The 24020-nt window shown below is 43.7% G+C and overlaps 1 protein-coding gene across 50 annotated transcripts in view; it reads right to left on the bottom strand.

Moving 5' to 3' along the window:
* The window catches only part of SORBS1 (sorbin and SH3 domain containing 1), a 225097-nt gene that overhangs the window by 28047 nt on the left and 173030 nt on the right, over nucleotides 1-24020 (bottom strand). For 45 of the 50 annotated variants that reach the window (XM_067538183.1, XM_067538355.1, XM_067538176.1 and 42 more), the window contains 11 exons: nucleotides 23187-23234; nucleotides 22947-23076; nucleotides 20496-20610; nucleotides 17017-17100; nucleotides 12552-12617; nucleotides 11883-11984; nucleotides 10503-10552; nucleotides 7259-7434; nucleotides 3659-3744; nucleotides 2154-2321; nucleotides 515-561 (listed from right to left, as the gene is read on the bottom strand). In XM_067538183.1, coding sequence (XP_067394284.1) covers nucleotides 515-561; nucleotides 2154-2321; nucleotides 3659-3744; nucleotides 7259-7434; nucleotides 10503-10552; nucleotides 11883-11984; nucleotides 12552-12617; nucleotides 17017-17100; nucleotides 20496-20610; nucleotides 22947-23076; nucleotides 23187-23234 — 1072 coding nt within the window. The remainder of the gene's footprint in view (nucleotides 1-514; nucleotides 562-2153; nucleotides 2322-3658; nucleotides 3745-7258; nucleotides 7435-10502; nucleotides 10553-11882; nucleotides 11985-12551; nucleotides 12618-17016; nucleotides 17101-20495; nucleotides 20611-22946; nucleotides 23077-23186; nucleotides 23235-24020) is intronic. The other 5 variants (XM_067538231.1, XM_067538421.1, XM_067538197.1 and 2 more) reach the window with 4 other exon arrangements.

Raw genomic sequence — 24020 nt, 5'->3', positions numbered from 1 at the left:
CCCGTACCAAAACACTGCAGTCAGGACACAACTGGCAACTCTGCTTACGGAGATGGCAAGGAATCCAGCACGCCCTCCCAGGGCTGTTTCTCCCTAGCAGGGGCTAGCAGGAGCAAACACTTATTTGTTTCAGTCAAGCACTAAATTGGACTCAAAGACACATGGGGAGCAGATGCAAGGAGTAAGGAGGTGACATTTTCACAAAGCTACTTTACTGACTTAATGATGAGTTGAGGTTAGTCCTGCTTTGAGCAGGGGGTTGGACTAGATGACTCCCTGAGGTCCCTTCCAACTCTAATATTCTATGATTCTATGACTAGAACCTGAAGAGTTTGTATTGCTTGATCAAGCTTTTCACTGGCTGGCATTGCTGTAAAGTACTTGCTTTGAGCTACTGGATCGAGAGACACTCCAGAAACATAAATCAGATCTTATTATGCTTTGTAAATGTAGCATGCTATGCAGAGAAAGTAGAGAGGGACAGACAGAAACAGCCATATCCAGGTATACTCACTTTAGTGTCTGTGCTTTAAAGTCAAACTTGGCTCTAGCAGGTCTCATCTAAAGATTGAAAACAGCCAATTAAAACAACAATTATGTTTTCGATGCATTGCTGAAAAGTCTATGGAAATGCTTCCCAGTCTTTTCAAAGACTAGCACAAATCTGGTGGTGGTACTAGTGGATCTCAGTTCAGATATTCTGCTGCATACATGCATGGACCTGACACCAGAGTCCAGATATGCTGTATGGATCTGGAGAAGAACTTATCCTGCAGTAATTAAACAAGGGCCAAGTGCCACCTTCTGGTAGAAATGTAATCAATGGCAAGTAAAGCCCTACAGCAAGGAGTGTAAGAGCAGTAAATGTTTAAACATATGACCATGTCACACCTTCCTGAACCTGACAACTGCCCCAGCAACGAGTCTGTGAATTTAAGGCCAAATTCCCCTTGGACACAGGCAAAATTTGGTGTCCAGCAGAAAGCAATAGGGTGATATTCATGTGGCACTCACAGCCCACTGAAAATCTATTGTACATTTGCACCGTGGCCCATGTTTTGCTATGGTCACTATTTCAATTGGTAGAAAAGAGACAAAGGCAAGGAGGAATTGAAGCAAAATGAGCATGTGTCTAACACTGTTTCAGGTTAGTTGTAAAGGCAAATAGGGCATGTTAAGAACACGTCTACCAACAAGCTTTTAAAGTGTGATTTTGTTGGCTGATTATAATGTTCCTAAAATATTTTAACAATTTTTAAGCCACTTTGGTAAGAAAATAATAATATAAAAATAATGAGCAATTTTGGAAATAACATAATTATAGTTTTTGGTAATATAATAGTCATAGTAAGTAATATCTGGCACTCACATAGCACCTTTCATTCTGAAAGATCCCAAAGCACTTTAAAAACAATGGCCTCGTTTCTGGCCTCAGTTACTGCACGCAACTGAGGGCAAAAGTCAGTCCTTCATACACAAGAACCACCTCACTCACCAGTGAAATGCAGCCACCTCTGGGGAGAAACACAGCAGCTGTTTAACAGCACACAGCAATGCTACACAACGTTTAAGGCTGGAAGTGGAATTTGGCCATCTAACACCTCAACTCTTATGAAAAGTGCCATGGGAGGACTTGAAAAGTATCTCCTCCTTTGTCTCTTTTAGAAGGACTAAATCATGTAATGTTTAGGAAACATGCTGGGACTTCTTCCCACTTTTTCTAACCAGTATTGAGCATCTTTCAAAAGAGGGAGAACAGCATAATCTATTTCTAATACAACTACAGGACAGTCACATGGCCAGGATCAACAAGACATGAAGTTTTTAAGCATAAGGCACAGACAAGAAGACAATGTAGCAGTCTGATGCAAGAGATGTAAATGCCTTTGATTCACTAAAAGTAGCTGATATTTAAACGCATGCATCACAGGTGTGTCCCAGCAATTCTCAGCAGGCATGCTTTAACATATACAGCTTGATGCAGAGAGATCAATTAATTTACAAGGCAGAAGAGCCAAAGCGATTCTAAATGAAGCCAGAATGGGAAAAAAATAAAACATTCTCTGAAGAGCTAATGTCGGCCTAAAGCGCAACATTGGGAGAGGCGAATATTGCTTTGGGTCAAGCAGCAGACTGAGGTAACTATAACAGACCTCTGACCCAGATTTCCTCTTTGCTGTATCGTCTACATTTAGGAGGTCCCCAAACCGCTCATTAGTGATAAACTGATGGTGCGTTGGAATAACCCCTGTGTGCCTTCTAGCTGCAATATCAGCTTCTTCTTGCTCACGTTTAAGTCGTCTCTGGTCCTCTAAAAGTTTCTGCCATAAAATTGCATAAAATGGGCAGTAAATCATCTAGTTTAGGGCATCTGAAAACTGCCAGCAAATGTGACTTTAATAAAGAACTTCAGCAGTACTGGCAAATAGCAGCAGCTTTAGAGAAATATACAAGATCAATTCCATCAAAGACACAATTGCTCCCAGTTGATTAGCATGTCATAGAAAATACATTGCAATACAGTATATTCAAAAGCAGATTATAAAGCATGGGATCATTTACAATGAAACAACTCCACATGCCAAAGACCTGATCCAAAACCCATGGAAGTCAATGGGAGTCTTTCCACTGACTTCAGTGAGCTTTGGATCAGGCCCAGATGGTCATTTAGGCGCTTAACTCCCATTGACTTTTAATGGAAGTTGAGTAGCTAGCACCCTTTGTGACTCTGCAGCTCTCCCCCTAACCGTTTATGGCTCATGTAACATACATCATATAGCAAAACAAGTAATTCTCACTAACAAAGCAAACCAAAAGAGGGCTGAAAAATATTTCAAAGCAAGATGTGAAAATTACTCAAGCTCAGAACGATAACATGATACTTCATTAAAAAAATCTCCCGCAGTTGAAATCACTGGCTTTTCAGAGAAGCAGATAGGTAGCTAATTAAAATCAATAACCTTCCAGAGCATCAATAGTTTGTATCTTTCTTCAATATTCGATTTATCCAGTGTTTGGAAAGATGGAGTGGTTTTCTCATTATGTCACTGTGTATATATATTGGCCAGCAATTTCAAAAGGGGCTGGTGATTTTTGGGTGCCTAACTGGAGACACTGCGAAGGCCTGGTTTTCAGGGATGAAATACTCAGCACTTTCTGCTAATGAGGCCCGTTTAAAAGGTCTCAAATTGGGCACTCAAAATTGGGTGTACCCAAAATCACTAGTCACTTTTGAAAATCTTGTCTTTACTAATTAATGCTTGGCTGAAGAGACTTCGCTGACACCAGCTAGCTTATAGAAATACCATTTTGCCTTATTGTAAAGCATACATGTTGAATTATAATAATACAGTACTTCTCTAACAGATCTCAAAGTGCTTTGCAAATATTAATAACCCCTCATGTCATCCTTGCATGGTTTGTAAATATTATCTCCATTTTACATACTGGGTAAGATGAGGCACAGAGAGGTTAAGAAGTGACTTGCCCAAGGTCAGTGGCAGATGCAGTAACAGAAATATGGAGTCCTCTGTTCTAACTACTACATAACACTTCCTCCATAAGTAGATACAAAGATGCAGAGGCTATGTAAGGCCAAATGTACTTCCTGTATATTTAGCTGTTAGAAATGTTACTAAACCACAAGGAAGGGCTTTACCTCTTTATCATCATGGCGTCTACGAGTAATTTCTTCTGGAGTTTCCATATAATCGACTGGTGCAAAATGCCTTGGTGATTCTGAATCTACTTCAAAACAACACAAGGCAGTTAAAAAACAAATGGACTTATCTGACGTCACCAGAAAGGAAAACATAGTTTGACATCACTACAATTTGCTTCTGTTACGGCTGTAAGGATTTTCAATTACTGATGACCAAATTCTCAGTCAAATATTGACAATGTTATGGAATTTTTATTCCCTTTTGGGCTGTCCTTGTGAACAAAGATCCAAACAAAGGATAATACAAAGGTGGGAAGGAGAGTAAAACATAAAAAGACTTCGTGAAGAAAAGATTTGCTGCCATTAAAATATGATTTAGTATATTACTCTCAAGAAAAGTGGCACACACTCCCACACATGCAAACACGTACAACCATGATTGCACACTCCAAAACACAGAGACATAATTAGACCTGGAAAAACTGCTTCTTAAAAAAATCAAATCAACTGGGGTGACGTGTTTTATTCACACGTACACAAGCAATACGGGATTAAGACTATCTCACTGCAAAATCCTCACATCCTAGGAGTTGCCTTTGAGACAAACTGAGCCAGATGGCGATTAGAAAAGGCAGCGGAAATCGTTTCTCAGAAGTGCAGCTGTTAACGAGTCCTGAACAAAATGCGAAGCAAGACACGCAAAGGACATCAGACACACGGGGAACGCGAGCATTGGGTGATGCAGAGGCGGGACAACAAAAATACAGAGAAAAATGCAAAGTGAGAAGACAGATGAAGCAGCGGGGAAAGTACACAAAAAGCCACCTCCAGGGTACATCCTGAGTTCGCTTTGCAGATTGTTGTTTCTATCCAAGCTGTGACAGAAAGCGTATGGAACAATATTTCCATTATTAAAGGAGTCCGGCACATCAGCTGGGACAATGGAGCTTTCTTGACTGGATTCCATGATGGGGAAATGGTTAAGCCTGTCCAAAATGTCAAAGGAAGACTGGCGCTTGGGGGCCAGAGGGCTAGCTTCAGAGCACAGTTTGTGCCGGGAGTGGTGACTCTTTCCTGCCTGGCTCCCTCGTGGCTGTGCCGCGTCACTCTGGGTCTCAGTGCTGTACGCCAGTGGGATTCCCAGGCAATCTGGCGGCGGAGTCTTTCTGGAGTTGTGCTGGAAGGGCTTTTTCAATCGGAAGGGTAGCGGGCTCATCAGATAGACATTTCTGGGGAGCGCGTGCTTGTCCCCTTGGCCATCCCCTTTGAAACCGGGGTTCTGGGAGGCCTGCTGCTGCTCGTGCCTGCGAATGGTGGTGAACCGCGTGTAGGAAGCCGGGCACGCGCCTTTGCATTTGTTTAATTTATATTTCTGGGGCCCGTGGGCATTGCTGAAGCTGCCACCACTGTCATTGGATGCATTGGACTGGAGATCAGTCTCGTCCGTGCAAGCTGAGAGCGTGTCCATGGGGATGATGTCACTGAGATCTGACGCCAAGTCCTCCACGTTGCTGCAGGAGCGAGAGGAGTTGTCGACCATGCTGGCTGCCTCCTTTTCTTCTTGGTTTGGCTTTGGCGACTCCAGGAGGGATTCCGCTGAATAGGCTGAGCTCAAGCAGCTTTTAGATTGGGGAGAAGTGGGGGATTTGCTTTGCCCACTGCTGGAGAAGTCAAGAGCAGGCATGGAGCGGGATCTCTGGATCAGCTGCTCGAAGGCGGTGATGCGGGATGAGACAGTGTCTTTGGGGATTTGCTCTGGATTCTCCCGACTGGGGCTGTGCTCTCTCCTGTCCCTCAGCTCGTTCTCAAACTGGGATGCGATATCCTTCACGCTGCAGGATGAGGCAGTGCCCAGCTGGATCCTGGACCGGTTGATCTGATGCATGTTTTTATACAGCATTGTAAACTCCATCCCACTCTTCTTGGAACCAGGGAGATGGCTGCACTTCCTAGAACTAGTGCTATACTCCTGCAAGCTCATGGTACTGCCTGACTTGGTGACATACTCCTGCTTCGATTTCATTAACAGGTTTTCTATGCTTTCCCCTACGTCAACCAGGAAAGCCTTTTTGTTATCAAACAAGGCACTGGAGCTACGAAGGTTCTCGCAGCTTTGAGCTTTCTCGTGAGGCAGTAGGCCACCCTTCGTACCCTGCACAAGAGCAGCAGGAGTGGCTAGGGTGGGTTTGAATTTGGAAGGGAGGATTTCAGTAATGCAGGCTTTTGCAGCTGATAAGGACTTCTTATGTTTACATGCATGACCTAACATACTGGTATGACTAGCGTTAAAGGTCCGACTATTAACCGAAGAGGGTGCAATCATATGAGCATTCCCACCTTTACGATCCACTGGTAAGCATGCAGAATAAAATAAATACAACCTGTTAGCTTAAATGCTGGAAAGGTTGAGAAAGGAGAGATAACATGCTTGGATTTCACAAAATGCACTTTAAAAACCTGGTGTTCAAAAGGAAGAAAAGCAGAGAGACGATGCATAAGCCACGCTATAAAAGCAAGTGCAAAGATACAGCTAAGCTCTGCAATGCTGCAAAGCTTCTAAAATCAGAAGAAGGGACAGATACAGGCCAGGAGCATGTGTAGGGCCCAATCCTGCCAAGTGTTGAGCATCCTCCGCACCATGCAGGAGGCAACTCAGCAGCTAGCAGGAGGGATGAATATTGCAAAAGCAGCCCCACTGCGACTCTGTGGTCAGACCAACCATGCACCAGCTGCCAAGTAAACTATTCCCACCAGGGTCAGGCAAGCCAGGAAGCATCTGCACTGAAACAAGTGGACCATGTCCGCTGGCCCTGCCCAGAGTGCCCTTCTGCGCAGGTGTGTTCGCTGGGGACTGGCTGAGCATGCTCTCTGGACAGTTCGGACTGCTAGGTTTGCTGAAAGTAGCTGGGAGACACAGACAGAGACTCCTGGGTGTGATGTGCTACTTTGGGGGGAAGTGGGGAGGGGATTGGCTTGGAAAACACAAGAACTAGCTCCCCCGCTTCCAGCCATTTTTGGCTTACAACCAGCTCAGATATGCAGCACATCCCTGACCCAGAATCTTGCAAACCCCAAGGGGGAGGCTCAACAATCCCACCAGTTTCTGCTGGGCTGGTTGCTCTCTTTGTAACTCATGGGCTCTAAGGCAAAAGCCAGGTTGAGAGGCATCCAGTGCCCCTTTGAGCCATGATAGCCTCAGAGTGTATGGCCCTGAAATAATGCAGGCGTGCTCAGGCCCGCAGAGGTTGCACATCAGGAACAGCACTGGAAGGCAGCACAGGGGGTGGAAAGAACAAGGTGCTCTTGGCGGATTGTTGAGCCGGGGGTTGGAAAGAGGGTGACAGGAATAAGGGGAAGAAAAGGGAAGCGTCATGACCCTGTTGGTAAGTGGAAGATTGGGTCAAGGGAAAGCGTGATCAGGCTGGGTTGGGAGGGGAGAGAAAGGAGGATGGAAGGCAGAGAAGGTGAGAGGAATGCTAGGTAGACCTCACTAGGTTTGGAGAAGGACTCAACCCCCCCTGGTGGCTCACCCACATTGCTGGTCTTTTGCTTACGCGTGTGTAATGGAGGGAAGGGGTCAGAGTGCCACTGACCTACCTTTAGTGGAAGCAGAGCTAGATGGGCGCTTGAGACCGCTTAGCCCCTGCAGTGGGATATCTCCACCTTCCAGCACACTTTTGTAAATCTGCCTTTCATTCTCCAAGCCAGCAGGATCTGCTGGTGCTGGTTCCAGTTCTCTCTTTACTGCATGGTAGCCGGGTGAATATGCTGAGCTAGAAAATGGTTTAAAAAAAGAAAAGAAAGAGAGACTGATTTATCTCTCTTCCCATTTGCTTAGAGAGCATCATGAAAATGTGAGAGGAGATCACTCCTGTGAAACAGTACTCGGCAGTGCCTGTGATTCTTACACCTCCCGATGTCAAAACAGCTGATGTCAGATTTCTAGCTGAATATCACGAACATATTAAAATAATATTTTAAATACTTAGCATTGCCCTCGCACCCTCCATTCCACTAGCTCAAGTAACTTTACAAGCTAAACCTCTCTCCACACACCCGCGAGACAGGGAAGTATTATCCTTGGATTTTATAGATGGGGAAATGGAAGTACAAAGAAAGTATGTGATTTGTCTAAGGCCACTCGGTAATTCGATGGCTGAGCTGGGAAAAGAGAACACACCTTCCAGTGCCTAAGCCTCTCTAACCACTAATCCTTGCTACCTCCTATTCACAAAGTATATCCTTCTGTGAACAGACTTAGAATATACTGCTTCAAATTTAAACTGTATATTCCTGTGGTTCAATTCTCCCCTGATCTGCATGGCAGATCTCGGTTCTCCTATTCTTTTCTGCCCATGTGCACAGAGCTGCCCTGCAGGGAGGGGAGAATACTAGAGTCCAGATCTGCCATACAGATGCAAGAGCAGAAAGAATGCTGTCCTTGGCATTAGACTGAGATTTATGTTAAAAATAGACATGACTTCATTTGCTTAGGCCAACAGAAACTTAAATGATTGATTACAACCCCATGTAGGCCAATGTTAAGGAATCTCCCCCAAGGCATGAATCTGAGATGCAGTTTGCCACATAGTCTGATTCCTACAGCTCACTGTTCTCTCCCAGACACAAGAGGTCGGCATCGCCCCAGTATAAATGTTTTTTCCGGAAGCAGGAGACATGTGAAGCAGTCACACAGATTGTGTGTTTCCTAAACATGTGATATCAGTGATGCTTGAGCATCTTCAACCAGACACTCCATGATGACATTAATAATATCATGATATCATGGTATACAATATCATGGGATCATCATGGTAACAAAGTGATAGTGAGAACAAAGTATAACTCCTGGTAAGTTTAAAAAAATAACCAAATAATTTACTGACTCAAGGAAACCGTTTGAAAGTAGATTAGATCCCATGATTCCCAAATGTAAATCTGATTTGCAAGTGTTAGCAGCAATAACATACTAACAGATGTGTGCGTGCTTACTGGGGAAGACATGGTGCCTAATAGGTACAGATTCTCTCAACACATCAGCCAGCCATTAATGGAGTTGGAAAGACAAGACATTTGGTCCTTGCATGGGATTTCAGTCCCTGGATGATGGAAGAGATCACAAGACTAGCTCTCCCATGAGCTAGGGCCCTGAGGCAATAACAAAACTGGTGAAAAGCAAAACATAAAGAAAGAAGGGAACTGTGTGGTTCCCATGGGCTTCAGTGGGACCCACAGCCAGAACCACAGACTCAGTGCCACAAATGTAGCACTGGTCAACCTGAGTCAGGTTTACCCCAGTGTCTGTCTGTCGGGTTCCAGAGGCGCCCAAACGGGCAGTCCCAGTGATTACAGGCTGAGATTTACTTCCCTGAGTTTCGCAACTTGTAGGGGAAATATTTTAGCCCAGTATTTACAGACCAATGGCCCAGATGATCCTCTCTTGGGGAACCACGTGTGGGAGAGGAAGTGTCTGGGAGACTCCCAATGCTGATTTCTCCCCCATCATTGCCCACCCTGTGAAACAGGCTGCAGGGCCTACAGCCAGCATCCCCTGGAGGCCAGACACATCTGTATGGAATTAAACAACCAATCAATACAACTGATAAGTATGAGATTATAACCATCCCAGAGTTCTGGGGAGGCCAAATTCAGGGATTTTGGTTCACCGCCCTCTCCAATAATGATCACATCATTTATTTATTGAGAGCCCAACTCAACTCCCATAGCAATCACTGGTGGTCTTCCCTTGGACTTTGGATTTGGGCAGGGCCTGGTGGAAGAATGAAGCATACGGATTTCAGCTGATGAAAGTGACCCAGGAAAGAGCAATCAAGGTTGTCTGATGAAAGGGAAAGACTTACAAGACTCGGAACCCTTTGAAGGCAGTCTGGAACTGAAAATCCTTACAGCCATTGGCAAATATAAGCTACAGTCATATATTTTGCAACTATTTTGCAATTTAATTTCCTTTTATTTTATTACCCTGCCTTTGCGAAAATTAAAAAAATCATGACATAACTGAGTTGATAAGGCCAGGACACCTTCCAAATTACAACAATGGAAGTTCCTTTGCAAAGAGAACCTAGACAAAATGGAACTGTGCAAAACTAACTGATCACAACTGCAAAACCACATATCATAAAAGTTCGCAGAAGATGAATATACATGAAATTTGCAGACATCAGAGGGGAGAATGTGCCCTCCGCTCCTTCCCCATCGATCTGAATTAGATCAGTGTGCCTAGGTACTAAATACTGCATGTTTTTTTCAGTTAAAGGGAATAACTGGTTAGCAGGGAAGTGCTAGATCCACAGTGGTGATAAATCAGCACAACTCAGAATCTGGCCTTGGAATTTCTCTCCATATTTTACAGTAAACTGGCTCCATCTGCAGTGCATTTGGATAGAGCACATCTCTTACCAAATCTTCCTCTAAAATAGCAGCATAAAATTTTAGTTTCTGAAAATTATTTAATTGCTTTCTTTGCCTAGAAAATTGGAGGTTCCATTCTTCAGAACAGCATCATTTGCAATCAAGATGACCAGACACTGTATGGCACTGTGATTCTTGGACAGAACTTATGATTTTAACTTTCTTACGTGAGTGTTAGAAACAATCTTACACTCCCCATACAGTTGGATCAATTATTTGTAAATTTAATGTAATTATGCAGTAACTTCCAACTTAATGCAAAACTGTCTAGCTGACCTTCTACCCTCAACTAACGCACAGATATAATGGTAACGTGATGTGTGTGTGTCAGAACCACTTCCAACATCCTAACGGAAAAGCCCCATAACTGTAAAATAAAACAAAACAAGCAAGCAGTTCTAAAACTTACTAGGATGAGTGGTCTGAGGCCGTTTCCAGAGGACTGCCGCTTGCTGTACTCTGCAAAAGTCCAAACAAAGAAGTCATTGATACACAAAGGGATGCCAAGAGAAAGAAAAAGGATCACTTAAGTTATTTTCCATCTATAGCTTAAATATTTGCCTTTGGGAGACATTGAAATTTCAGTTTAAAAGCAATCTAAAGAATCAATGTCTCTGCAGAACACCAAGAATTTTCTTGGGTCCTTCGGGGCAGCGACAGGTTTTAAGCACAGCCGATGCCTTTTCCCAGTGCCTACTCTTTGTCTGCAAATGAGTCACTGTGAATAAAGCCAAAAGCAAGAAGAGATAACCAGCTGGGCCAGGACCAGGAGACACATGCTTATAATTATTTCCCCAAGCTTTCCCCCGACAGCCCCCGCCCCCATTTTCTTTAAAGGTATATCACATTTCTGTAGCATAATACATTCCTCAGCATTCAAATCAATATCATCATGCTAACAAGAAAAGAAATGTCTAAACCCAGGTTCCTTCCTTAAGGAGCAATGCCAGCTGCACAAGTTCAGTAGCAAAAGCCAGTTCCCATCAGCTTGCTGTCAATCCAGCTAATACTTCCTAGTTGTTTAATAATTTGAGGCAATTTTGGAAGAAATAATGTATTTACATTTTAGTTAGTCTCTCTCCCCCCCATATCTAGATTCATAGACTGGAAGAAATGCAGATGATCTACAAAAGCAAATGGGGCCTTTGAAAGAGCAGGTTTCAAAGGCCCAATCAAAATGATTGCAGCTTTCAAAAAAATTATAATAGTAACTGGAGAATTACCGAATTAATCTTTCTAGTCTATCATGGCCTGCATCCCACAGCTCATCAGAACAGCGGCGACCGCTACTCTGCCCAAGAAGGCCGCATCAAGTGCAGCGTAAGGACAGTTGCATAAAATCTCTTGCAAAAAAATCCAGATCTTGGGGTAGGCACAGCGTCCTGACACAAGAGTGGGGTATGTTGAAAAAAATGTGGGAAGGCAGATCTCTTGAAAGGCACAAGATGATAACGTGACGTCAACCAAGAATTTTAAGCCGATTGCCGCTGCCTATTCATGTGAAAAATAGCAAGGGGGTTTTGTAGAGACACCAAGCTCAAAACAAACCCTAAAAAAGATGGTTGGGGGGGGGGAGGGGGGAGGAAAAACACTGTTGCTGAAATGGATTTCGAGCCAGATTCTCAGCATCATGTTCTATCATTTCTGACAGCTACACAGCAAGCCATGCAGTCAGAATAGTCAGGGCCATTATTTACCCCAGCCTCGTTTAATAATCATCCAGCAGTGAATAGATTAGAGCAGAGAGTTTGGAACCAGGGCTTGGCAGCATGAAAAGAATAGGAAATACCTTCAGTGGCTTTTTATCTGGCGCTTTATAAAGCTTCTCCATTTTTTCTAAATCTGCCTCTAACTCAGTCTGGTAGAGGTAGAGGTCTTTTTCTAGATCAGTCTGGTTAAAGAAGGAGAAGAAGAATGGGAAAAATAATGCTTAGGGTTAGGGGAAAACAAAGGAATGTTAATTTTGAAATAAAAGAGCCTTTTTATTGAAAAAAAGACAAAGATGGTACAGATAAGCCAGACATTCACCAGTAATGAATCACTTTTCAATAATCACAGATGCAATGGTTTTAAGCATTTAACATTTAAATTCAGAGATGCACCAGGCCTACTAGAATCTAATTTTAAAACCTTTAAGTATCATAAAACCCACCTGTGAAAAAAAAACCAAAAAAGCAAACAGATCATACTGTAATATAGATGCAATATGCTGTTAGTACAATTATCAATGCAGGTCAAGAAAGCAACACAACCACTCAGTTTTACGGCAGATTATGTTTTAAGAACTGCTTATCGAAACAAATTACTTGCTAACTTAATTGTTAGGATAATGAGTTTAAGCCAAATTAAACATAGTTGCTACCCACACACTACAAAACCCAAACCAGCGATGCCAGAGAAAAAAACCACACACACACACAGAGCATACTGCAGTACAACAGATGTGAGACAGAATTACCTTTCTGTCCTCCCTAGTAAGTATAGAGCAATCTCCAGGAGTATAATCCCATATCTTTTTTGGAGGCTGATGGAAAGCAGAGGAGGAAATGAGGAAATGAAGATAAGGAAAGACATCACAGAGAATATGGAAACTGGGTTAGAACAGAGGGGCATACATTAGGGATTTGCATTAACACTGAAAATAAAATTAAAAAAAGAAAGAGAAAAAAGGTCAATCTGCTATAGCACAAATACAAAAGATTATGGAAGGCCAAGGGCACATGCACAATTTGGGGGGTGTTTTAAATACTGTCTGAAGTCATTTTTTATTTTCATAAGGTGTTTTCATGGATTTTGCACCACCCAGAGGGAAGGCACTGGCAGCTGTAAAGCATTCTAACAGAAAAGAAAAGAAATCACAGTAAGAAAAAAGTGTTTGCTTGCTCATTCTTCTTTTAAAAAGGAAGGGGTAGAACAAGGGCTTTCATAAATAAAAAGGAGATATATTTCTTTACCCCCCTCCATCTCTGCTCCCAACTGTAAATACATACCATGTTAACAAATGGCTGAATGTCCAGGGTTCGCATTGTAGAGCAATGAGAATGCACAGGTGTTATTTTTCATTTCACCTTTTTGGGGGGAGGGGGTGTAATGAACTTTGGGAAACAAAATTCACCCTACATTTGGAAGGGGGGGGTTGTTTGTTTTTAAGCAGAATTGTTACCTTTGAAAAAGTTGCAACTTTGGTGGGATCAATAATGTTACAGAAGCTTGTTTGGAATGAAATACTTTTGTCGTGATTTCCCTTGCTAATTGGATAATGCCATGCTAAACACCCTCAACAACACAGCTCCCATGTCTGATTGAAGCAGCTGTAAAGACTCTGTAACTATTCTCTCTCAGTGACTCCAGAATAAACCTGCTGATCATGTTACCAAACAGAAAAAAAATCACTTCTTGTCTTACAAGCCGGGCACAGTCCTAGGTGTTTACACTGTTCACAAGGCTGTGGTGTGTGAGCCCCTGAGAGCGAGCGAGAGTGCTCGCCAATGTCGCTTTTACTGGAATTGGGACTGAGCTGCAATCGATCCTGCTCTGAATTTCTCCAGAGTTCTAGGACTGGCTGGACTGGGTTTCTGGACTACGCATATTTCTACTTTTCACTCCCACCTCTTGGGCTGCAGACACTATAAATGGCTATTACAAATCCCAAGAGGTCTCGTCTGCGGCTGCCAGTCACCACCGATTAGGGCTACGGAAGGCAGCCCTGCAGAGAGCCAACGGGGGTCTTGTGAGCAGGACAGGTCTCCACTTCCCAACGGCTGCTTGCCAGTATCACAGCAAAGAGCCAAATTGCAACTGCCCGAAAAGTGTCTGGGTGAAGGTGCTGGTGGGAGTTTGACAAGACACTGGAACTATTGAATGAATGTCAAACCCGTGCACAGGTCAGAGAAAATCCGAATGAGAGAATAAGTGTGTGAGGCGTGAGGTGAAAACCTCTCATCAACATACCCAACAGGAGTCCATGCTGAATAAGTTCCTAAACTATACAGGGACCCAATAGAGATTCCCACTCAAACAACTGGGGCTTTGTCTGCACAGGCAGCATTAGAATTCCCACAGGACTGGCTAGAAATGAGTTGGAAATACTGACCCTCACTTCTACCATCCCAGGATGACTGCTGGGATTTGCTCAGTTCAAAATAATGTTAACAAGGGATCTCAAAGGGCCTGATTTTCCATTGCTTTGCACCAGGCACAATCACTTAGACTCGTGAAAGGTCAGAGCAAAGGGGATACAAAACCTGACCCAATCAGAATCTGCACTCACTTGCACCAGGGGCAGCCTGTCACCCCTGCTTTGTATCAGACCGACAGAGTTCTCCCATTGACTTCTATGGAAGCAGAGTCAGGCCAACCTGCGCATGTCTGAAAATCCCATCGCCCGGCAGTCTCACATTGCACTGATCTGATTAAAACACATGATTTAGCAGCAAGTGGCTTTCTATGGTCTGACCTTCTAGCGGCCTGGAGAAGTACTACCGCTGAGAGCCATCAGCCACTCTTTTAGACCAAGTGAGCAGAAGAGCTCTGTTTGCAGAGCTGAGCTTCCATGGAGCATTGTTCAATTTGCAGCCATTTCTGGCCGGGGCAGATTACTCACAGACTCGAAGATCACACATTGTCTCAATGATACTGATGTAATGCTGCAGCACAGTGCACAGATCGTGGGCTCCCAGGGCAGTTCCATCAGGCCGTGTGGCTGCACAGCTATAAGGCTACCAGGAGCTGCTGCAGGAGGGCATCAGAAATGTTTGAGACAAAAATATGAGGGAACAGCTACGGAGGACTCCTGGAAGCCCCAGAATACAAGAAAAAATGGGCAGTTGGTTGGGTAAATAAAGCTATCACACAGCATCAGGGTCAGGTGCTTACCTGCAGCGATTCTTGTTCACACGCGTAAATTTAAGCTGCCAGAAAGAATTTCTCCACCAGGATCCCTTGGGATTAACTTAATTTCCTCTGCATGCAGGACAGAGAGAGGGCGGTTGTGGGAGGAATGGAAGTCTTTGGCAGGATTGTAGTAAGAGGGGTGTTGTTGGGACTGCAGCAGGAGCTGGAAGGCATTGGTGGGCCGCACTCCTTCCCATCTTCATTTCTATGCTTAGACCCCTTGCAGGTTCATTAATGCAAGGGGAACTCCCATTTCTGCTGGTCTGAGCAAGGTCTGAGAGCGTTGTTTTCTTTTAGATGTTAACCGTTGATTTAAGCCAATTTTAAGGCATGTGAATACAGAGAGGACAAATCTGCACTAGGCCATAGAGGCCATGTTGTTTGTATAGCCAATGACCTGCTGCCAGCATCTGTAGGCAGAGACAGGTTCCTCACAGCCTTGCGCAAAGCAATGATGTGTGTCCTGAAAGCTTCGCCACCGTGACTCATGTCTCTTTTAAATCACGATGGCACAAGACTAAAGCTAAGATAGATCCAAGAGGTAAATTCTGTCTTCAGATGCCCATATGCAATTTGCCCTCGAAGCCAATGAGAGCAATAAGTGAATGTGTCAGGGCAGAATTAGACAAATAACTAGTGGGTGGGTGTGTTTGTTTTACTGTATGTACACACTGTGACACAGACACAGGGTGGGATTTCCCGATGCGCTCAGCATTAGTTTAACTCTGCTCCCATTGAAGGCGGCGAGGGTGACGTCCGTGGGAGCACAGAACTCCATGTTGCACTTCCCCAGCACTATCTAGCCAATGCTCTTAAAATGCTTTACAGACATTTATTGTGTCTCACTTGTATCCTAGCAGAATAGATGAGCATCATTTGAAAGGCGGAGCATGACTTGCCCAAGGACATAGAGGGAGGGCAGAGATCCCAGGAGTTCTCCTCAAGCCCCAAAGCAATCTTCTCCTATGATGTGTTCAATGCAACATGTCTCTGCTCTGATCTTGTAACCAAGTTAAAGGGACTGCACAAAGAGGACAGGACTGAGCCCATAAATGGTAATTGCTGGAAGAGGTTTATGGGATTTGAGTTACTGAAACCTGTACAGTATGTGCGAGGAGCCGTGGGCTTGGATTCTGCTCTCAGCGATACCAGAGAGAATCAGGAATAACTGCACTGAAGTCAAAGCAATGGCACCAGTGTAAAAGCAGCAATAAGTGACATAAGAATCAGGCAGTAAGACTCCACGGAAGTTCTTAACAACAACATGGGGATACATTTTTTTTTAAATTTTACACGGTCCTGACAATCAATTTGTCCCTCCTCCAAAAGTCACCTGTTCTTATTGGATAATTAGGGTTTGTTTCATCATTCGTATAGCTATGAAATCAAGTCATGCAGCTAGCTTGGAAATAAAAGAATGTGATTCTCTTGATTCAACTTTTTGGAGGGGATTGTTATTGGGAATAACCCTGCGATTCTTGATGCAAACCATTGCACGTATTTGGCACAGACCAGGTTGCATGCAGAAGGGAAGGAGCAGGGAACAGGGTCAGGATCAGTTTATAGACAGCTGGTACTTTTTGACCAAAGATGAAGAACCCAGGGCTGTAATGCAATAAGGAATTTCATTGACTTAAAGTTACTTAATAGGGTAAGTAGCAGCCATCCTAGATCTTGTTAGGGGAGGAGGGAATGAGAGAATGGAAAAGGTGATTTAAAAAATTAATGAGAACAATCACTGCTATCTTTAACAAGTAAAACCTCCTGCTGAATTCTGACACATGAGTGATATTGCCTCACCGGTTGGCATGTTTTCCTGTGAAGCTGAAGGTCAAATATTAGGTCTTTAAAATAATTTAAATGGTCACCATGCTACTGGTATATGTCAGTGCCAAGGCCCAGTTATGAGCTGTCCTGTTTCAGTCTGGTAGGGCTAACTCAGTCGGTATCTGGGAACTAGAGTAGAGTCGCAACAGCATCATTACCAAATGCAGGTTGACTTTATTGATCATTGCAGCTAGCAAACTTACCGGTTTCCCAAACTCCAATTCCGAAAAGAATTTATACCAAGGTTCATTCTTTAAATCTATCTCTTCTGGGCTTATATCCCGAGTCTAAAGGAGTTGGTGATAGGGGAATGGAAGAAAGAGAAGGATAACATTATGTAAAGAATACATAGGAAAGGGACCATTAGAGATGCAGTCTCAATGTTCTCAATTGTATAATGTGGATAGTTAGCCTAATAATTTAGCACTTCTACAAAACCTTTCATTCATGGATCTCTGGGTATTTTACAGTCATTTACTAAGCCTTACAGCACCCATAGGAGAGAGGTGACTAAGTACGAGTTCAATGTTACAGATGGGAAAACTGAGGCAGATAGAGGTTAAGTGATTTGCTCAAGGTCACATAGCAAGTCAGTGAAAGAGCTAGGAAAGGAGCTCAGGATTCTTAATTTGCAGTCCCTTGCTCCTACTATTAGACACTCTCTCCGATTCAAGGCTAAGCCTATAATTTTTTGAATTTTCATCGGGGGAAAAAATGGTTGAAAAATGAAAATGATCTCTTGTTGAGTCCCAGATCAGTGTTAAACATACTGCATCTTTAACAGCACATGGATATGCAAGAAACCGTGTTCCACACACAGCAAACAGAGTGAGAGGTGGTATTCTAAACCAAAGAGGACACAATTAGAGAGAGTACATTTCTGAAAGATCTCAAAGGGGGTGAATAGGGAGACCATATACTTGGATTATTCACAAATAAATGTTAGAGAATCAGACAGAACTAGAATGAAGGAAAAACCAAATAGGACAGGTAACAGCACAGCTGAAAAGAAAGGTCCCTTTCCTGCCTAAAATCTATTTTAACACACACGTGACAATTATTTAAGAATACTTTGATGCTGTGAGAGAATAAATCCTGGGCTCTGGGTTATGAAGAGAGATCTGGTTAGAACCTTTGATTTAAATGGACCTACATGTATTACAAATGTACAGCCACTGCTGCAGGACATGGAGACCCCACCTCAGCCTCGATGTGCTGCTGTAGTGGTGTACGGGGGCCATGTAGGAGCCATGCACAGGTGTCAATATAAGTAGCCCAGCACTGTCCACTTCGCTAGTACTAGCGCAGAAGCGTCAGAGTCAGGCTGCAGGAGGGAGTTTTCTCACGGCTCTGAACACTACAAGGGACTCTGGACTGCTGCACATTCTGTAGGCAACACAGGGGAGGCTTCCATAAGTTAGAGCAGCCTCCAGGCTGCTTAAGTCGGTGGTCATTTCGGCTCCCTCAGCAACCAAAAATCAGAAAGGCAAAAAGTTGGCATAAAACCACCCTTGGCCCTCACTCCTCATGGGCTGTACCTTCTGTGCAGTGCCTCTAACGAGGTGCAGTCCAGAATCCAGCCCCAAAATTAAGGTGTTTGTACAGTAATTCAGTGAAGAGAGCTGCAAATAACTTTTTCCCACTGTAATACTGAGCACTTAGACAAATTTCACATGTAAACATCTTCGAAGGACTTTAAAAATCAATGCCCCAAATTCAGCCCTTACATAAGTGGATCCAGCTTCCACTGCAATGAATCAGTCACGAGTTGTGGCCATGTATGCCCTGGCTGAATTTGACCCATTAACTAATACAGCACCTCTGTGATGTACTGGAGGCGAGTAAGTGTTACCATCCCCTGTTTACAGTTGGGAAAAGTGAGGAATAGTCATGAAGTGACTTGCCCAAAGTCAGAGAAGGGTTTAAAACTTAGGAGTTTCTAACGTCCAGGTGCTTTTCTCAGACCACTAGATGGTTCTTTTCACAGAAGGAGAGGATTGTCAGATGAACTTCCATAGCATTTCTGGGTCCTGGAGGAGAAAACCTTAGAAAGCAGAGAACCTGATTTATCCTAAAGGGATATGGCCAATGAGAGAGTTCTGTCAGGGTTAGGGCTACAATTAAGGAGGGCCTGGCCTTCAGCCCTCTCTTTTGATCACAATAGCCAGAATCAAGCAATTCTTTACAGTTTAATGCTAACCCTTTGTCCTTATTCCTCTTATCCTTCCAATTTTATTATCTCCTTTCCTAAGCTGACTGCTACCCAAAACAACCACCCATGAGACTCTCTGACGCCATGGGGTGTGGTGGGGATGGGGGGGTGGAAAGGGAAACACTTGCATCTGAAAGTTAAATGGTTAAACTTTTTGTGTAGCATGGTGTGGCCACCACAGAGATTAATTCCCAAGTGTCTGGAGTAAACCTATTTAAACCACTAGAGATTGGAGAAAGGAAATGCCATTACCTGCAGGCGAGACAGATGCAATGCATCTGTTTCTACACATTCCATATGGACTCCCAAGAAGTTTGGAGCTTACTGCATATTAAAATTTACAGTGGAACCAATCAAATCATGGACTTAAGTGCTTTGATGAATCAGGCTTTAAATCACAGAGCCTTGCGCCTTTAGTCCTTGGGCAAAATTCCTGTCCAGATCAGTGGGGTCTTGCCCCAGTCAGAGCTGCAGGAATGACTCTTCCTATCAGACTCAAACAAGGGGCCTGATTCGCCTCTCATTTACACCAGTGTCCTGCATCCAATGGCCACTGAAGTCACAGCAAAGATGACTACTGATTTCAATAGGCATTGGATTGGGCCTGAACCAGGAGTAACTTAGTTGAAATTGATGGTGTTACACTAGTGTGAAAAGAGAATTAGTCCTAGGATAAAATAATGGGCCTTATGGAACTTGAAAGCAAATATTGAGCAGGGGGAAAACCCCGAGTCAGACATATTATTCAGTAGTTTAGTCATGTACTTCTGTTGCTTTTAAATTGCCTATCAACTGTATTTTAAAGTAAAAGTGACTGTATACTCTGTACAACTCCTCAATCCTGCTCCAAAGCATTAACAAGCACATTGCCCCAGATTGATACTGTGAACCGCACAATCAGCACTTGAAACTGAGCCTTTCAAACAAATACCCCTATAAGAACGATCGTAACTTTAGGTGCCAAAATATACAATTAATAAAAAACACTTCAATATTTTCTAGCACTTACATGATTACATTAACAGTATAAAACTTACTGTGCACTTCTTGAAAGCTGCTTGCATTAGAAGAACACACAAACTTTGAACACTAGCCGGCCTGCTGCGTTCACAACTACCTCAAATGCTATTGAATAAACTATTACTGTGCATTAGAAGTAAGTACAGCTGACAAACCAGCCACCAAAAAGGTCACAGTGTCAAGCACGGATTAAAAACTAGGGTTAGTGATCCACACTTAAAACAGAAAACAACACATCTACAAAGCCCCTTTCAGCACCCCAGGATCTGGCTTTAGAGGAGCGACTGTGTTAGGAGGTTACTCAAACATTTGCCAAAGAAAATATATGGGACTGCACAACATAGGCGATGTAAGTGTAAGAAAACCTATCTGAATGGAAATATACCAACGCCTGTGGAGCATATTAGAATCAGAGGCCTAACTCCCGGAGCAGGATAAAAGGAACATTACCATCTTTTCATTGTTCAGAACTGAGGACTTTCCTGGCTGGTATTCGTAAATGCTCTTGGGCTCTGCCCGGTATTTCCTGGTATCCACCTTCTTGTCCGGGGGTTCCCAATCATTCCTGAGGAAAGAGAGGCTAATTAGTCCAGAACTCTGCTACTGCCAGCAAAATGAGTGTTTTCTTTGAACAAGCTCCTTCCCCAATTAATCCAGCTTTAATCAGGGAACTTTTTAATCTAAAGCAGGAAACCTGCTACAAAATGAGCAGTTCAGATGGGGTTGGGTTGGTTTTTGTTTTGTAATAGCAGACAGAGTTAAATTGGCATATATGTGTCAGCTGCTAAAAATCCCTTGAAAGGACAGGGAAGGTTTCTTTCAGTGCTTTTCCATGAATTGCCAAACTTACATATCTTTCATTACTGGCAATGGTCTCAAGTTGCAGTGGGGGAGGACTAGGTTGGACATTAGGAAAAAGTTTTTCACTAGGAGGGTGGTGAAGCACTGGAATGGGTTACCTAGGGAGGGGATGGAATCTCCATTCTTAGAGGTTTTTAAGGCCCAGCTTCATAAAGTCCTGGCTGGGATGATTTAGCTGAGGTTGGTCCTGCTTTGAGCAGGGGGTTGGACTAGATGACCTCCTGAGGTCCTTTCCAACCCTAATCTGCTATGATTCTGCCTTAGAGATAGGTCTTCAGAATTCAAACACCCTCAGACTTTGAAGTGAATCTAGGCTAGAACTCTTACACCAGCTATAAAAGGCCCCCCACACTCTGCCTGAATGTTGGGAAAGGGTTGGAGCTGGAGGTGAAGTCAGTGATGTGGGCTCACCTTTCTTCTTCTGTGAGATTTTAAGGGCTCGTTTGTATTAGAGATCTGATCTGGTTGTATTGAACTGGCTTGTAAGTACAAATGGTTCAGAGCATTGACCCTGGTTTAAGTTCTGCCCCATGTCCACACAAGCACTGCCTAGGCCATTTCAACTGCAATGCACTCTGGGAGCCTATCCCACAATTTCCAGCTCATATCCTAGAAGTAGTGCATTCTGGCAGGTTTTGCAAGGCCACCAGTGTGCTCCTGGTTCAGACAGGACTGGGTAAGAGTTACCCGGTAAAAGGTGAAAGGCTGCTTGTTCTACCCCCTTATTAGACCATTTGTAGATTGTTTTATAAATATTCTAGGGGATTCAACCAGTCTAATTTCCACAATATAGGACAGACCTGATTGTTTTAGCACTTCCAACCCTAGGAAACGTTTTCCCCAGCTGAGTCCTGATGTTTTTGTCACCTGAGAAAGTAACATACTAATTGGGCTCTGACTCTGCATTACCACTTATGTCCGTATAACTCATGTGTGTAAGTAAACCACCCCCCTGCGCAACATACTCTGACAGAAGCGCCGGTGTGGACAGCGCTGTCGGAGGGAGAGCTTCTCCTACTGACATGGCTACCACCATTCACTGCATAAAGTATTCAGAGTTTATTTTGCTTTCTCCTCACCCTCTGTTCTGCAAATGCATTCATTATTGTTACAATGAGCTTCAAAATGCATGGCGTTAAAAAACAGGCGTAAAAACAGTATCTGACGCTGACGAGGACCTGAAACTCCCATTGACTTTTTACAGTGAGTTGAACGGGGCCTCCAGGGCTGATTAGCTGGTTGAGATTTAGCTAGACCCATTTCCCAAACAAACTTTGCCAAGTCCTGAAATGAATGCCAATCCTTGCTTCACACAGTTACTATTACATGTATTTCAAGCAGTGCCTTAGAGGCCCCAACCCGAGACTGGGGCCCCATTGTGCTAAGTGCTGTAAAATCAATAGTAAGAGGTAGTCCTTGACCCAGAGAGCTTACAGTTTAGACAAGATGGATGAAGGATAGGGAAAAAAACAGGCACAAGAGGTGAAGGGACTCATCTCAGGTCCCACAGCTGCGCCAGGAACAGAATGCAAGTCCAGCATCCTATCTACTAGATCATACTGGTGTGTGTTTCCATTTACACGTGTGTCTGCATTTCCAAGTCCAGACTGGCTCTAGAAGGGTCTTTTTTCAGGAGACTTCCAGCTCAGTCCTGCAGACTCAGACGGTTTAGAGAAACTCTGGATACTTGTTAATATTTGTATTATGGTGTAGTGCCTGGGAACCACACTCCAGGACATGGTGTGCTAGGCATTGTACAGACACGTAACAAAGGAAACAGTCCCTGCCCCAGAGAGCGCCTGAGCTACGTGAAAAAACATGGATGAGACAGATAGACAGACAGAGTGCGGGGAGGTTGGGATGATGAAGAAACACATCAGGGTTTCAATACCTATCAGAGGAATAGCAGAACCCCTTGCTATACTCCAGATCCAAACTGCCCTGAATTCTGGGTAAGCATCAAGTCCAGGTCCAAGCTTTGCATCTGAGTCACCCCTCCCTAATGAGAACTTTTTGCGGTTTTTCCTTCACTCAGGTTACCTTTCTGAGCTGGATTTCAGCGACGAAGTACGAGTGGGAAGTGGCAGAGTGGCAGATCTCTTAACAACCTTGTCAGGGTCAAGGTTGTCCATTTCACTCTTGGACCGGGGCACTGAAGGCTGGGTTCTTTCTAAAACAAAGACATATACAAAACTCTTGGTGAATTTGCTAAGAGGCCAAGATGAGTGATGCTTAATGTTAATTCACGTGCACACAGGTTGCACATGACGTGTTACTTACTATCTTCAGAAAAGGAATAATGAGGGGAGTAAGAGTCGGAATCTTCATCTGAAAAACAAAATCGTTTGCAAGTGAGATGACAGTGTGGCTATGAAGCAAAGTTTGAGGTCTCTCTGCTTTCTTCTCATCACACATTGTTCTTAATCTCATAGTAATGCGCTCAACACCCGTGACAAAGAGATGATTTTAAGCAGTGAAAGTCACTACAAGATTTACATTGCATTTAGAAAATAGCTTTTAGGTGAACTGTAAATATGAATTCTTTCCACTTCTTTTGCACCTTTCAAAGAGGGTCTCAAAGCACTTTACAACCATTTGTTCCTTTATTGTCCCAACCCCCTCTGAGGTAGGTAGGTATTATTAGACCTATGTCACCAGACGCTGAAAGGCCAGCTCATGTACAGAAAGCTTGGGTGACCTGCCTAAGGTAATTCAAGCATCAGAGAGTCCTTGATTCACAGTTGCATGCTCCAATCATTGGACCAAGTCTACCGAATTCCAATATATTAATACACACAGATTATTCCTTAAGCACCAACAGTGTGCTTGGTGCAATACAAACATGGACATGCACATTCTTGTAGCAAAAAATAGTCCCTGCTCCATATTGTGTACACTCGCAATAAACAAGGCACATAACAGGGTGGAGAAAAGAAGTATCACCATCCCGGTTTTACACATGGGGAGTTGAGGCATTGAGAGATTTAAGGCATGACCCAAGGCACATTGAAGTCTGTGCTTGTCTTCCGTGGGCTTTGGGACAAGTGCTAGATGAGCTGCCCAGGGCTTGGAGGAAGTCAGTGTCAGGACTAGGAACTGAACCCACAGCTTGTG

This window comes from Emydura macquarii, unplaced genomic scaffold, assembly GCF_026122565.2.
Source record: "Emydura macquarii macquarii isolate MOO-44397 ecotype Brisbane River unplaced genomic scaffold, CSIRO-AGI_Emac_v2 contig_67, whole genome shotgun sequence".
NCBI lineage: Eukaryota > Metazoa > Chordata > Testudines > Chelidae > Emydura > Emydura macquarii.
This window is presented reverse-complemented; position numbering and strand designations above follow the sequence as displayed.